This window comes from Mizuhopecten yessoensis, unplaced genomic scaffold (assembly GCF_002113885.1).
Source record: "Mizuhopecten yessoensis strain PY_sf001 unplaced genomic scaffold, ASM211388v2 scaffold11163, whole genome shotgun sequence".
NCBI lineage: Eukaryota > Metazoa > Mollusca > Bivalvia > Pectinida > Pectinidae > Mizuhopecten > Mizuhopecten yessoensis.
Genome location: NW_018408911.1, coordinates 7344 through 23679, shown reverse-complemented (window position 1 = coordinate 23679; position 16336 = coordinate 7344). Strand labels below are relative to the sequence as shown.

At 38.9% G+C, this 16336-nt stretch overlaps 1 protein-coding gene and 1 long non-coding RNA gene across 2 annotated transcripts; one reads left to right on the top strand and one right to left on the bottom strand.

Annotated features, from left to right (window-relative positions):
- The first annotated feature begins 419 nt into the window (after positions 1 to 419).
- Positions 420 to 1277, top strand: LOC110467162 (uncharacterized protein K02A2.6-like). Its single transcript, XM_021524123.1, has one exon. The coding sequence runs from the start codon at positions 420 to 422 to the stop codon at positions 1275 to 1277; it is 858 nt and encodes a 285-aa protein (XP_021379798.1).
- Positions 1278 to 12061: 10784 nt separating this feature from the next.
- Positions 12062 to 16097, bottom strand: LOC110467161. Its single transcript, XR_002464820.1, has 3 exons — positions 16012 to 16097; positions 15546 to 15590; positions 12062 to 15161 (listed from the first exon to the last, which is right to left on the bottom strand). It is a non-coding gene; the product is annotated as an uncharacterized LOC110467161 (long non-coding RNA).
- Positions 16098 to 16336: the final 239 nt, after the last annotated feature.

The window sequence follows — 16336 nt, the reverse complement described above, 5'->3', positions numbered from 1 at the left end:
TACTCGTTAGGGCGGCGTCATTCTAGTGCCATCACAGTGACGCCCATGGTGAATGGTGCTGGGATGGACATGGAGCTGGACACTGGCTCTGCGGTATCGGTTATGTCAAAGAAAGACTTTGAAAAACATTTCGGTCGGAAGGAGCTCACTCCCACGTCGGTGAAACTAAAAACCTATTCTGGAGAGGTAATTAATCCTCTAGGCGTGATAGACGTAAATGTCGGTATGAATCGGCAAAGGAGTAACCTCCCCTTGTACGTGATAGAGAAGGGGGGCCACCGTTGTTTGGACGAGACTGGTTGAGCCATATAAAACTGGATTAAGCGGAGATCCGTACTGTAAACGCGGTGGAATCGTCTCATGTTACAGTAACTCAGTACAAGGGAGTGTTTAATCAGTCCTTGGGAACTCTTAAGGGTATGAAGGGTATGAAGGCCAAATTCATTCTAATGGAAGGGAGCTCAACCAAGTTCTTTACGGCACGATCGCTAGCCTTCTCATTGAGACCAGCAGTGAAGAAAGAGTTGGATCGCGTTGTCAATCTCGGCATACTAACGGCAGTAGACCACAGTGACTGGGCCGCGCCCATTGTGGTAGTTCCTAAAAAAGACTCTAGCATTAGAACATGTGGAGACTTTAAAGTAACTGTAAACTTCATGCTTCAAGTTGACAAATATCCCCTACCCAAGATTGAGGACATATTCGCTAATCTGCCGGGCGGAAAGCACTTTACGAAACTCGACTTAAGGCACGCCTACCTACAAATGGAGGTGGCTGAGGAGGACAAAGAGTACCTGACAATCAACACACATCGCGGGCTCTTCCGGTACAACCGACTCGTGTTCGGTATAGCCTCCGCTCCAGCGAATTGGCAACGGACGATGGAGCAAGTCTTACAAGGTATCCCAGGAGTGCAATGTATCATAGACGATATGATAATCACTGGTCGCACTGACGATGAACACCTGAGGAACCTCGCCGAGGTACTGGGTAGACTGGAGAAATATGGACTACATGCAAACATTGACAAATGCAACATCTTCAAAGAGAAGATTGAATTCTGTGGACATGTGATTGATGGGGAAGGTCTTCACAAAACGCAAGACAAAGTTGACGCGGTAGTCAACGCCGTGGTCCCTGAAACTGTCACCCAGCTTCGTGCGTTTCTGGGTTTAGTCAACTATTACGGTAAATTCCTCCAGAATTTATCCACAGTGTTGAGGCCGTTACATCAGCTTCTGGAGAAGGACACAAAATGGTCATGGACACAAGACTGACAAGTGGCGTTTGTCAAAATGAAGTCATTGGCCCGTTCCTACGTATGGTGGCCAGGGATAGATGATGCCGATATTGAGAATCTATCAAAGTCGTGCGCGGGATGCCAAGAGAATAGAAACGCGCGGAGGGAAGCCCCAGTTCATCCGTGGGAGTTCCCTACTCAGCCGTGGCAAAGAGTCCATATTGACTTTGCAGGACCATTCCTGGGGAGCATGTTCCTTATCATGGTGGACGCTCACTCGAAATGGCCCGAAGTAATCGCGATGAAGTCAACAACGTCCGCGCATACTATTGAGGTACTCCGATCCGTGTTCGCGAGAAACGGTATTCCTGAGCAACTGGTGAGCGACGATGGCGAATTCGATGTTGGGAACCCAGTTTCAGTGCATGACTATCGCGGAAATCATAAATGGACGCCCGGTGTAATCGCGTCGCAATCTGGGCCTTTGTCCTATCAGGTGCAAGTGGCACCAGGGCAGTGTTGGAGTCGTCACGCGGACCAGATACTTGGTTCGTGTTCTCCATCGCTACGCAGTCCTTCGCTGTTTGGTGATGATGCACCACAGGTGGTGGAAACAGACATTTCCGAATCAGTGGTGTCCGTGCCAATGGACAAAAGCGCGAATCAGGTTCAGTTGGACACTGGTATTACCCTGATGATGGTCACACCAGGAGTGACACCCATATTGAGACGCTCTAAGAGGTCTAAGAAGACCCCAGAGCGAATGGATTTGTAGAGATTGTAGAGTGTCGTATAACTACATGCAATGAAACTATACATGTCAACACTTTTTATTTTTATACCCAATTCATGACATTGTGTATCTGTGCAGGAAGCATTATTTTGAATTTGTGTGTGTTCTTGTTCGAATAGAGTTACACCGAGTTAATGTTCTATTAATAACATCCAGCCATTCATTTAATATTAAATGTTCATATATATTAGCTAATAAGGGTTAAAGTTAAAAAGGGAGGAGTGTTGTATATTCCGGATTTAGGTCCGATTCCGGGTCCCTCCATATTGTGTACATGCGTAGTAATATGTTCAAGCAATAAAGGTAGTTCCGGTAATGGCGTTTACTGTGTGAGGTTGTGTTTGATGCCCATGGACCTTTTGTGTGACAAAAACACAACAACAAGGATACCTTCGTTAATTACTACACAGTATTGTACATAAGCTTATAATTTGACAAAGATATGTATTGTCTAATCGATCATGAGCTTTCCGAGGAGCGTTTAAAATTCCGATATGTCATTCAGGAATCTGAGACGTTTATAAACTTGTTGAGAACATCTATACCAAAACCTTTGGCTTTGAAACATAAATCTTTCCGTACAAATCAACGGACATTACAATGTGTTAATGTTCGTCTTGCACGTATCACTAGTCATATTTGTATATTTACACTTCCACTGCATGCTCCTCTATAAGCACTGCAAGAAGAAATCGCGTTCATAGAGCTATGAACGCATTTTTATGTATCATTTTGAATCTTCCTTGCCCGTCTCGAATAACGTGAGATATTCGTTGGAAGCAACTATTTTGGTGGCGTTAGGCTGTTCCAGCAATCTCATTTGTGCTCATAGTCACCTCGATATTGAACAAATAAGGGAATATCTATATTAAGATCACTAATAACAAACAATTTACAACATAAAAGGACATTATGCCGTGGGCTTCATGGAATAAATATAACCGATTTACGTTAATGCCTACAAGAAAATAAAAAAATAAATGGTCTGGTCTCAAACCAGTGAACGGGCTTGCGATTTATTAAAACATGAAACAGATCCAGTTATAGACCGATGCCTTCTCGATCGGTAGGGGAGTTTTCGTTATGGACGTCAGAAGAACGATTCAACGCACAGAAGGATGATGGCAGTGCTTTACTAATTGAGAAATGTTCAAAAAGGGTTGCCGAGCATCGTCGTTCAAGTGCTGGGCGACAACTTATCTACAGTCACGAACACCCATTTTCTAGGAGGGCCGACTGCACAATGATAACATCGCAATTCACTTCATCTGCACGTTCACGTTCCTGTATGAAAAAAATGGAAGTTGTGGATGTCACTTTTATGATGCTCATCTTAGATCAGTTAGTTACAACTGATGAAGCAGAATCCGTGTTACAAACTTATCAAAGACGGTATTGTTCTTTTGTTTATGTCAATAATTGTAAAATGACTTTAACTTCAGAATTGTGTTCTTCTGTAGAGCTTCAAGTCGTTAAGGTATTTTCATTGATGTATACATATGGTAAGGTGCTATTGGCCGAAACTGCTTTGGTTTGCAGAAAATGTTTGATACATAATTTGTTTATACAATATATTTAACGGATTTACATTAGATATTATGGATGTATAAATTGATAAATTAATGTTTCGCATAGCAAATTAAAAAGAAACGCAATAAAAATGGCTGAGCAAAGAAGAAGAACCACTAAATTAACGTTAATTAACGTGTGTTCTATCTCATCCAAATCCACGTGTGTTCTATCTCATCCAAATCCACGTCTCTTCTATCTCATCCAAATCCACGCCACTTCTATCTCATTCAAATCCACGTCTCTTCTATTTCATCCAAATCCACGTCTCTTCTATCTCATCCAAATCCACGTCTGTTCTATCTAATCCAAATCCACGTCTGTTCTATCTCATCCAAATCCACGTCTGTTCTATCTCATAGAGACAGGAAACTCGTTTCAAGAATGTTTCCTTGCTTCAGTTTAGATTTTCTTTGAAAGTAAAGGGCACCATGACACAACTTATCATGACGAAGAAAATGTTTTTTTCTATTACTAAATGTTCATGATGCAAACATCAGTGCGTGTTACGTTCATCTATCCAGGTGTATAATTGACTGATACGTTAAATACGTCAATTACCTACCTGACTTATCGAACATGTGAATTCATACCTACTTTGGCGTAGACTACACAGGTCGTCTTCTATTGTTTTAAATGAAAATGGTCTTGCAGCTGTAGTCGGTATGTACAACATTTCCTAATATATGTGGTGTTCCTGTTCCAGGTATACTGACCAGCTGAATGATCTGATGAAGCCAGAATGTCGCCTACTTCGTGACATATACGATTATGATGAAACAAAACATACCGGTAAGTGTTTGAGATATTTCCAACATATTTAAAGAGGTACCAGAAATATGCATGATTATTCTGTGATTTTAATCAGTAAACGGGATAGGAAAAAGACAAGTGTAAGGGACTTATTCGACTTTGTGAGCCGATGAGAAACCGTCCTTCTGACTAATGTTGGAGCGTTGTATGAAGAATCATATGACTACATCGTAAGTGGTTGTTAAACTTTATACACGTGTCTGGAGAAAGACTAGGTATTTTGTATCAAACCTAAGTAACTTCAGTTCCAATTACCATATTGAACTTCCCATGGTTGCAAATTTAAACATGATGCACACTTCCAGCTCCGACCTACTTTGGAAGCAAGCAGGGTATTTCAAGAAACCACTTTTCAATTTTCATATTATATCTAATGTAAGCCAGTATATCAGGGTCAAGTAAAAGATAATAATATTGTATATGCGATTTAAACCTGTATATGAGCTGATATGAGAAAAAGAAACGCACACACTAGCTGTAACATAATGAGTCTAATTTGGCATGAGATGACCAGGAGCGATATCCTAGCGCATTTTCGATGGTGGCTAGTTTGGAGATTTTGGGTTTTGTTAATAATCTCTCCACTGTTTCTCTCCCAGGACTTCCGTATTATATCCCCGAGGATCAGATCACGGAGCTATATGGTGAGTACACAACAGTGGAATTTCTTAATCCCTGTAAAATTCGCCCTATATAAATTCTCACTTTAAAAGTCCTTATTCAGAACTTCAATTCGCCATGTTTGTATAATAAGAATAAAAAAAACCCACCAATTTAGGTCGATTTTACTTTATGCAACTGAATTAAAGACAGATATGTATATTTGTAGCAAAATCTATAGGAGACACAAACACGTCATCTAAATGTATTTTCATCAATCGGAAAACGACGCCACTTTCCGTAAACAAACGTTTACCCCAAGTGCCAACTGTTTCCGATTGGCAATTTTATGTGACCTTCCGTTCTCCTTTATTGTTTTGGAAAATAATGAAATATTCTTTTGGAATGTCTCCAAACGTTTCTAGACAATAACATTTTAATGTTTTGATGAAAATGAGATTGCTTCTAATTACATTTTATATGTAAATGTAACAACAAAAGTAAGGGGTTTGAGTAATAATGGACACAAGATTTCCAGATCTCTGCCAAAAGTACAGTGGTTGATTTTAATGATAGTTGTTAGCTACTAAATTTAGTGTTGACCATTGTTTTACATCGTTATGTTCCGCAAGTACAAACCATCTCCTGTCTACTTCTAAAGAACTTCAGGATGCAAGGGAGTTGTTAACTATGCAATTGGTCCTGTTACTGTCCCCATTTAAATGCAACAATTTTGTAAGGAGAAACAGTCTTCATAGGTTTCCTTCTATTTCTAAGACTCTATTTTATGTTATTGTTTATGACAATCAAACTATTGATCCCCGGTGGTAATTATTTTAGACAGGATACCATCACATATGGATGGTTCTTTTAGACTTACTCTATACTCTGTCGTTTTGTAGGTGACACGTGCAGTGTGAAGAAGGTTGACACTGTAGACGGTTGTAAGGTGAGAAATAAGAAATGGGGATTCAACTCACTTATAGAAAGAATTCATCTTATAATAAAAACATAGTTATTGCATCACCAACTCCCTGTACTAAGGAGACGTGGTTGACAGGTTCTGTAAACAAGCTGTATTAGACAGGGTTTACAAATTAATATGATAAACACGTTATATAAACGTGTTAGACAGGAGTGGGTCTTGAACAAACAGGGTATATAAACAGATGTCCTTATACATGCCACTCGGAATGAAATGAACTTTTTTGCTAGACCAGTTTCATCTACAGCGGTAATTAGACAGGTTGTTGGGGCCAGTGGTCTGTATGAAAAGGTTCGCATGCAAGAAAAGGACACTACATACAGATCTAGATACTTAAGTTAACATTTGTGTTAGCAGTGGTCAATATAGACAGATTCAAACACTGGTGATTTATATGTTTCATTTTAGAAGGTATGTTAAGAAATAGACCACCGCAAAAAGACCGGGATATGTACTAAACACAACGAAATCGGCATGATGAATGATTGTCTCTAAGGACGGAAAATTTCAATGGAAGTACATGTATACCGTACTATGGGTGTCCCTCTGGACTTTTAATGTGGTACGTACTGACAATGGAGAAATCTTTGGCCGTGTTAATTATGATTTAGTAAAATCCGTTGAACATACATGTATATTTGTTAGTACTAGTAAATGATATTTAATAAAATTTGAAAAGCCTTTCTATAAAAATGTTTTTTTGTATGCTTGTAACTTTTTATACATAAAGGAGTGTTCGATACTGTTTGACTATACAGTAAAACTTCGTTATATTGGCACTATTTAACAAGAAAACTTTCGGCATAATAATGAAATTAGGCCAGATATTAACAAAGACATATCAATGACAACGAGGGATAATTTATCGAGGTTTTACTATAAATGACAGATTAAGAAGGCAAGGTAGTCTAGTGGTAGGACGCCGGGCTCCTGACCGAACGGTTGCGGGTTCGAGTCAAGGCACGGCACTGTGTTGTATCTTTGAGCAAGACAATTTACTCAGCTTGTTCTAGTCTTCTCAGCTGTAAATGAGTACGTGGTTGGGCAGTACTAGAGTTGTAGAATACTAGCTGTGAGCGCCGAAATGGCAGCACCGGCTGTATGCTCCCCAGGGAGTTGAGAAAGATATTGGCTGGTTGCAAAGGCCCTATAACCACGGATAATAATTTGTGAACCGCTTTGAGACGACCTACGAACTAGGTTGTGATAAAGCGGTATATAAGAACTTCGAATTATTATTATTATTATTTATTTCTTCAACACTTAAAAGCAGACTGATCGCCATTCTCTGAATCAATACAGAACAGAATAAAGAGACCTACCATGCATCAGAAAACACTCCCTTCATACAATGTATACTAAGAAACGAGAAAAGAATACGGAAGTGTTATCAAACTCATAATTCGGACTCAAAATCGATAAAACTAAAAACAAACTATGATCAAAGGAAAGAATTACAGGAACACCTTTGTTATTAAAAAATAAAAAAATAAAAACAAGGAGAATAAGACCAGGTCGAATCAACTGCGACATTTTAACACCGTAGTTAAGGGAGTAAGGATGTTACTATCAATAAAGGGATGGATCATGATCGGAAAGTCGAAATCGTCCGGCTATCGTATAGATTGGGGATACAGCTGACGTACAAAGTCAGTTGTATCTAAATATACGATCGACCTGGTCAATAAAGTTATTGTTGTTTAAAGACAGCACATCGTCGATATCTCTGAATGTGAAATTGAAGAACTCATCAAAAATATTGTCAATCAGGGACTGAGTGCGTAGATAAAATCTCGTACGCAGATACAATCTTGATTCCAACTGCGGTGGCCTCTCGATTTTATCCACGTGCTCGCGATGAGAAAATTGTTCTCACGACAAACCCTGAAAATACTGTATGATAATCTATAAAGATCGCCAGTGACTACATGTTCAGCCGGACCATTGGGGGGCTGGACCATACATGTATGGAGACGTGGAAAAAACCCATTACACAGGAGCAGGCATCCAAATTCAGCTATTGTAGTGTTTGCCTGCAGTTGAAAAGCTTGGAATCAATGGGTTTGGATGTAGGGTATTAAATGACATTGATCCCCTTGTTAGCGAATTCTTCTCTCATGAAATCCAGCGTTACCGGAGATTCATGGCTATCAGTTCGAACAGGTTTAAAGAGTCGAATTTGTGCCTCATTCTCAAGGATTTTATGAAGTCTCCAAGCTAGTTTCCAAATGTCATCAACAACAGCTACACAGAGAGAGGAAGCGAATGCAGCAGTATAGTTCGAAAATGGTGAACACTCAGTGGTTTCTCTAGAGTTTCCATTAGGCCCTCCAGCATATCATTGTATTCAGTTAGACTATTGTAATGTCGATGTCCATGGTTACATCTCCTTTGGGCAGTGAACAAAGACATTACAATAGTATGACTGCATACTGGACTAGACACATTTCATACACACAGTCAGTACATCCATAGGGTAGAGCCGTGCCAAGAAGTCTTATGTAATACTCCTCCTGTTGTCTATGGTACGGGGTAGGAAGTGTAGGGTTACTGGTTGGATGGTATTTTTGTCTAAAACTCGAATAATAATGGACAGGATGGAATGGTAAGGCAGATTAAAATGGGTTTATAAGCATTGCTTTTCTCCACACAAAGATAAAGCATATTTCCAAACAAGATCATGATGGCAAAATCTTGAAACTATGAAACAGAAGGTGCTCACTAGAAAGATAACAGCAAATTATAATTCAGTTTGTTATTAATGAGAATGAGCGCAACCATATCACCGACGATAATAACATGGAATGAAAGTGGGCCCGAAGGGCAAGTGAGCTTATGCCATGGTGCGGCGTCCGTCGTCCGTCTGTCCGGCGTCAACTTTTTACTTTAAACAACTTCTTTTCAGTAACCAAAATGCCTAGGATGATGATATTTGGCCAGTAGCATGCTGGGATCAAGGGCTACAAAGTTTGTTCAAATAAATGACATTGACCCACTTTCAAGGTCACAGTGGTCAAATATGTTAAAATCTTAAAACAGCTTCTTCTCAATAAACAAAAGGCCCAGGTTACTGATATTGGGCCTGTAGCATGCTGGGATGAAGGGCTACCAAGTTTGTTCAAATTAATGACCTTGACCCACTTTCAAGATCATGGGGGTCAGATGTCTTTATAATCTTCAAACAACTTCTTCTCAATAACCAAAAGGCCCAGGGCACTGATATTTGGCCTGTGGCTGCTGGGAGGAAGGACTATCAAGTTTGCTCGAATGATTGACCTTGACCAACTTTCAAGGTCACAGGGGTCAAATGTTATAAAATCTTCAAACGACTTCTTCTCAATAACCAAAAGGCCCAGGGTACTGATATTTGGCCTGTGGCATGCTGGGAGGAAGGACTATCAAGTTTGTTCAAATGAATGACCTTGACCAACTTTCAAGGTCACAGAGGTCAAATGTCGTAAAATCTTCAAACGACTTCTTCTCAATAAGCAAAAGTGCCAGGGTACTGATATTGGGCCTGTAGCATGCTGGGATGAGGGACTACCATGTTAGTTCAAATGAATGACCTTGATCCACTTTCAACCTAATGTCCTTGTTCGACAATAAAGGTCACAGGCGTCATATGTTTAAATATTTTAATAGGTTCTTATGAAATCTTAAGATTACAAGTGTTAGATTAATAACAGGTGAGCGATGCAGGCCCAATGGGCCTATTGTTTATTGTGCATGTGGAATTTTGAGACTGTTTGCAAGAACAAGATGGCTGCCTGTAAATCATGTTTATTTTTCTCATAAATTATTGGAAGGATATCCTCCTCTAAGTTCCTATCCAGAATTCTCTTTGTTACTATAATTACACTATCCACTGTCATACCCCATACCAAACTAAAGGACAGCTTCGTTCTCGCAAAAAATGGGAGCCTTCAAAAATAGAACAGCTTTATACATGTATATGGTCGATTTAGCATATCTTGTGAGGGGAATCGATAAAGCCAAGATGCAATGTACTTAGATGAAATCGTGAGAACGATTTATTTCCTGGTTGACAATAACTTTGCTGAGTTTGGTGGTAACATTTTCCAGCAGATTGTTCGCATTCCAATAGGAACAAACAGTGCCCCTCTTCTGGCCGATTTGCTCTTGTTTTGATACGATACTGAATTTATTATAAACATTATCAGAACTAGTAATTAAAAACGTTCCTATTCCGTCAAATTCATTTTCAGATATATCGACAGTGTGATTTCCTTAGTCTGAATTCAATGACACTACAGACTTCTACTTCAGTCGCTTTCCTCGATCTTTACTTACAACATGACCTACAGAGACGGTTTACTACTACTTGTATGCTGTACTGTAAGTGTGCCTACCACTCCCATTGTATCGCATCCCTGCCTTCCCCATCTTCGATACTCCATGAGTTACGCTCACTTCGCTCTCGGCACCCCTGTGATATGTCATAGCAAAATTGGAAGCTCGGTGTGCGCCACCTAGTGGATGAGACAAGAAGACTATTTTGATCCTTTGATGAACATCAAAAGAATCTTGCGGTCGCGTAACGGTAAACCTTACAGGCTTTGAAGTCGGGCGTCGCTCCTCTGTAATATTCAAAGGACAGGTATCAGCATAGAGATCCGTCAGTATTTTGTTACCCTTTGTTTCGTTTGCGTCGTCCATTTTTTGTCAAAATATATCAAGATATCCTTTTTCAAGCTTTCTCAACATTTACAACGGGAGAGAACCCATATAGGCATATCCTGTTAACTCGGAAAGATACAAGAATATAGGCATAGCCTGTTAACTCGTAGGCATAGCCTGTTAACTCAGAAACCTACAAGGATAGAGGCACAGCCTGTTAACTCCGAAACATACAAGAATAGAGGCACAGCCTCTTAACTCAGAAACATACAAGAATAGAGGCACAGCCTGTTAACTCAGAAACATACAAGAATATAGGCACAGCCTGTTAACACAGAAACATACAAATATATAGGCATAACCTGTTAACTCAGAAACATACAAGAATATAGGCATAGCCTGTTAACTCGGAAACATACAAGAATGTAGGCACAGCCTGTTAACTGGGAAACATACAAGAATATAGGCACAGCCTGTTAACTCGGAAACATACAAGAATATAGGCACAACCTGTTAACTCGGAAACATACAAGAAAATAGGCACAGCCTGTTAACACAGAAACATACAAGAATATAGGCACAGCCTGTTAACACAGATACATACAAGAATATAGGCACAGCCTGTTAACTCGGAAACATACAAGAATAGAGGCACTGCCTGTTAACACAGAATCATACAAGAATATATGCACAGCCTGTTAACTCGGAAACATACAAGAATATAGGCACAGCCTGTTAACTCGGAAACATACAAGAAAATAGGCACAGCCTGTTAACTCGGAAAAATCCAAGAATATAGGCACAACCTGTTAACACAGAAGCATACAAGAATATAGGCACAGCCTGTTTACACAGAAACATACAAGAATATAGGCACAGCCTGTTAACTCGGAAAAATACAAGAATATAGGCACAACCTGTTAACACAGAAACATACAAGAATATAGGCACAGCCTGTTAACTCAGAAACATACAAGAAAATAGGCACAGCCTGTTAACTCGGAAACATACAAGAATATAGGCACAGCCTGTTAACTCGGAAACATACAAGATTATAGGCACAGCCTGTTAACTCGGAACATACAAGAATATAGGTATAGCCTGTTAACTCAGAAACATACAAGAATATAGGCATAGCCTGTTAACTCGGAAACATACAAGAATATAGGTACAGGCTGTTAATTCCGAAACATACAAGAATATAGGCACAGTCTGTTAACTCCGAAACATACAAGAATATAGGCACAGCCTGTTAACTCGGAAACATACAAGAATATAGGCACAGCCTGTTAACACAGAAACATACAAGAATATAGGCATAACCTGTTGTTTAATCCGATTTATGTTTCATCTTGAATAACATTTATTGAAATGAAATATTCAATGTTGGACAAAGAGAGACAAAAACAGAGATAAAACAAACCTCATTATAAAAATCATTTTAATCAACAATAACAATTAATAAATCAACGTATAAACTTATGCCAAATACCTGCATCAACCTGGATTGAGTTGAAAAATTATTTCACCATTATAAGGGTACATATATTAAAATACGCCATATTTATGACATACTAGTGCATAAAAACACAAATTATAATAGTTTAAATGCCATTAAAGTGTACATACCTTACTGAATTGACCTGTTTTTTTACCCTTATGACTCATTTCATTGCTGCTATTTGGCAGGTATTTTAAAACAGGCAATGGATATGTAAACTTTAATCAATACTTGCCTAACAAATGAATACAATTGAACACATTTTAGCATGTAATGAATTGCACGGGAAAAATAGCATTAAAAAGTCCAGAAAGTCACACCTAGTTCCAGTGAAATGTATTTTTCTTTGGATTTAAGTGGTCTCTCACAACAGCTTCTCAGCACCTTAAAACCTGGGCTTTTTGAAGTGGTTTATTCCTTAAAATATCTCCAAACTCAAAGCAAAGACAGCAAATGGTACTTGGGGACTTTCCTTCTTTCTTTTTAAATTAAACTTTTAACTCGGAATGATACAAGACGTTTCATAAATAACTACAGCGCTGACAAGGATTTTCTAAAAAAAGTGACGGTGACCTTGACTTTGACCCAACAACCCAGAAACTCGCACTTGTTCGAGATGTTATAGTCCTTTGTAATTGTGTGAAGTTTAATCCAAATCCCTCAAGGAATAAAGCCGCTAGAGTGCTGACAAAGAATTTTCTAAAAATAGTAACGATGACCTTGATCCAGACAACCCTGAAACTTGAACTTGTCCCGAGATATTATGGTCCTTTGTAATTGTGTGAAGTTTGATCAAAATCCTTCAAGGAATGAAGCCGCTAGAGCGCTGACAAAGAATTTTCTAAAAATAGTAACGATGACCTTGATCCAGACAACCCTGAAACTTGAACTTGTCCCGAGATATTATGGTCCTTTGTAATTGTGTGAAGTTTGATCAAAATCCTTCAAGGAATGAAGCCGCTAGAGCGCTGACAAAGAATTTTCTAAAAATAGTAACGATGACCTTGATCCAGACAACCCTGAAACTTGAACTTGTCCCGAGATATTATGGTCCTTTGTAATTGTGTGAAGTTTGATCAAAATCCCTCAAGGAATGAAGCCGCTAGAGCGCTGACAAACATTGGTGCTACGTATGTACATACACAGACAGACGGAGAGGAAACCTATAGTCCCCCGGTTTCGCCAGTAGGGGACTAATAAAAGAATGATTGGTATTACTCCCTCACATATCATTATTATCTATGAAGTCCAGCACTGATAAGTGTTTTTCATCTGTACCACATGGCATTGGCTTGTACATACCCTTACTGTTTATCAGAACCTGTCTACAAAAACCAGTGATTCTAAAACCTGTTTCTAGTACCAGAACCTGTCTACAGAAACCAGTGCTTCTAACACCTGTCTCTAGTTCCAGAAACTGTCTTCAGAATATTGAACATTGTTTCCCAGGCCTGTCTATAGAAAACAGTGCTTCTAAAACCTGTTTCTAGTACCATTAACTGTCTTCAGTATATTGAACATGGTTTCGCCGAACCTGTCTACAGAAAGCAGTGCTTCTTAAACCTGTCTCTAGTACCAGAACCTGTCTACAGAAACCAGTGATTATTACACCTATCCATAGTACCAGAACCTGTCTACAGAAACCAATGCTTCTAACCCCTGTCTCTAGTACCAGAAACTGTCTTCAATATATTGAACATGGTTTCCAAGGTTTGTCTACAGAAACCAGTGCTTCTAACACCTAACACCTGTTTCTAGTACCAGAAACTGTCTTCAGTATATTGAACATGGTTTCCCAGAACCTGTCTTTATTGACCATTGTTTCTTCAAACCTGTTGATAGCACCAAACGTTTCACAAAATACGGTTATAGTAAGCAGTCTAAGATTCTGTTTATTTGGACCAATGTTTCTCATAACCTGGCTACACTGACCAGAGTTTCTCATAACCTGTCTACTTTGACCAGTGTTTCTCATAACTTGTCCACACTGACCAGAGTTTCTCATAACCTTTCCACACTGACCAGTGTTTCTCATAACCTTTCCACACTGACCAGTGTTTCTCATAACCTTTCCACACTGACCAGTGTTTCTCATAACCTTTCCACACTGACCAGTGTTTCTCATAACCTTTCCACACTGACCAGTGTTTCTCATTACCTGTCCACACTGACCAGTATTTCTCATTATCTTTCCACATTGACCAGTCTGTCTCTTCTCACTTCTGCTTACCAGAACCTGTATCTACTCACTCCTGCTTACAAGAACCTGTCTCTTCTCACTCCTGCTTTATCATTATCATTATACATTTATTATAGCATCTGACTATAGAACCTGTCTATCAGTGTCTGATCAAAGAACAAATCTAACAGGACATCCTTTTAAAGTAGGGTTTAACATCTAACTTCTGTATAACCTGTCTAATGTGACCTCTTGATAGTACATCTCCAATTTGACCTCTGTTTATATAACCTGTCTAATGTGACCACTTGATAGTGCATGTGTATGTCTAACATGGCATTTAACTATAACCTGTCTAATGTGACCTCTTAATAGTAAATCTCCAATTGACCTATGTTTATATAACCTGTCTAGTGTGACCTCTGTTGATAGTGCATGTCTAACATGACATTTAACTATATAATCTGTCTAATGTGACCTCTTAATAGTACATCTCCAATTGACCTCTGTTTATATAACCTGTCTAATGCGACCTCTTAATAGTACATCTCAAACGTGACATTAACTATATAACCTGTCTAATTTGACTGCTTAATAGTACATCTCCAATTGACCTCTGTTTATATAACCTGTCTAGTGTGACCTCTGTAGATAATACATGTACAATACAATATCTGTTTATCGGCACCTGTCCACTATGACCTCTAAAGAGAGCGGTTCATTGACAGGACTATTTTTTGATGATCAGATGAATCCTTTCCTCAAGTGAGCCGATTCCCCATTTCTTGTGTCTTTCCTGAAAGCTGTCAACAATGTCAACCTTCTCCACACTGCATGTGTCACCTACAAGATACCAGAGTAAGTAAAGTAAAATAAAGTTAACTAAAGAATTTAAACGATAAGCCAAATCTAACTCAAACATCCCTGCAGATCCACCTGGTTGAAGGAAAAAATGTATTACTTTAGATGGAGTGTAAAATTAGTGCAAATTTTGAAACTGATTTGTCCCATTAAAAATGTTTTGACATACACGCAGGTAGAATTAAATAACTCTCTAACCATATATATGTACTTAAGTCTGATTTAGTAATTTGTTTTAATTACACCATCACAGAATTTGATATTGAAACAAATTTCGAACTTTCAAAATTTCTTTTTACTTAAAACTTAAAATTTCTATTACGTAACGTTCAGCGGATTTCAAGACTCATGCTATCGTGTACTTACCATATAACTCGCTGATCTGATCCCCAGGGACATAGTGTGGAGGTCCTGGGGGAGACAAACAGTGGAGACATTACCACAAACATTAACAGTATCAAATCTCTTGACACACCAGAAGTTTTAAAAGCCCTAATTTAACCAATTACAATACAACCTTTATTAGTTTAAATTTTCTCTGGTTCTAAAAGCAGCACCCAGCCCCCAATATCTCTGGTTCTAAGAACAGCGCCCAGCCCCCAATATCTCTGGTTCTAAGAACAGCGTCCAGACCCCAATATCTCTGCTCCTGACAGGAATTTTACAAATAACAGGATTGTTCCTAATCTCACTCAAACATTTTGCCTTCGTGACCCTGGAGGTTTAATCACAAGATAATTGTACTGTTTTCCCCATAAAAAGGTAAAACAATGCAGAATAATCACAATCCTGGTACCTGCTTACTCTTGCAGTAAATGTTTCAAACACCTACCAGCATATTTTGTCTCATCATAAACTAGTGTATCAAGCAGTAAGCGACATTCTGGCTTCATCAGGCTCTTCAGCAGGTCAGTATACCTGGACCAAGGACAACATAAACAGGGAAATGTTAGTAAATACCACAAGGTAGTGACTACAGCAGAAATGTTTCAAGGACTTTGTCACAAAAAAAATGATCAAAGTTGAACTGTGTAGACTTGACCTTAACCTTCTACAAATTACATCATCTGTGAATAGTCAGATTCAACATGACAGTCAAGTAAAACTATACACCTAACAAGTAAAACTATACACCTAACAAGTAAAACTATACATCT

Bases quoted from the DNA above. Each gene is read 5' to 3' on its own strand.
- LOC110467162 (XM_021524123.1), top strand. From the start codon at position 420: ATGAAGGGTATGAAGGCCAAATTCATTCTAATGGAAGGGAGCTCAACC.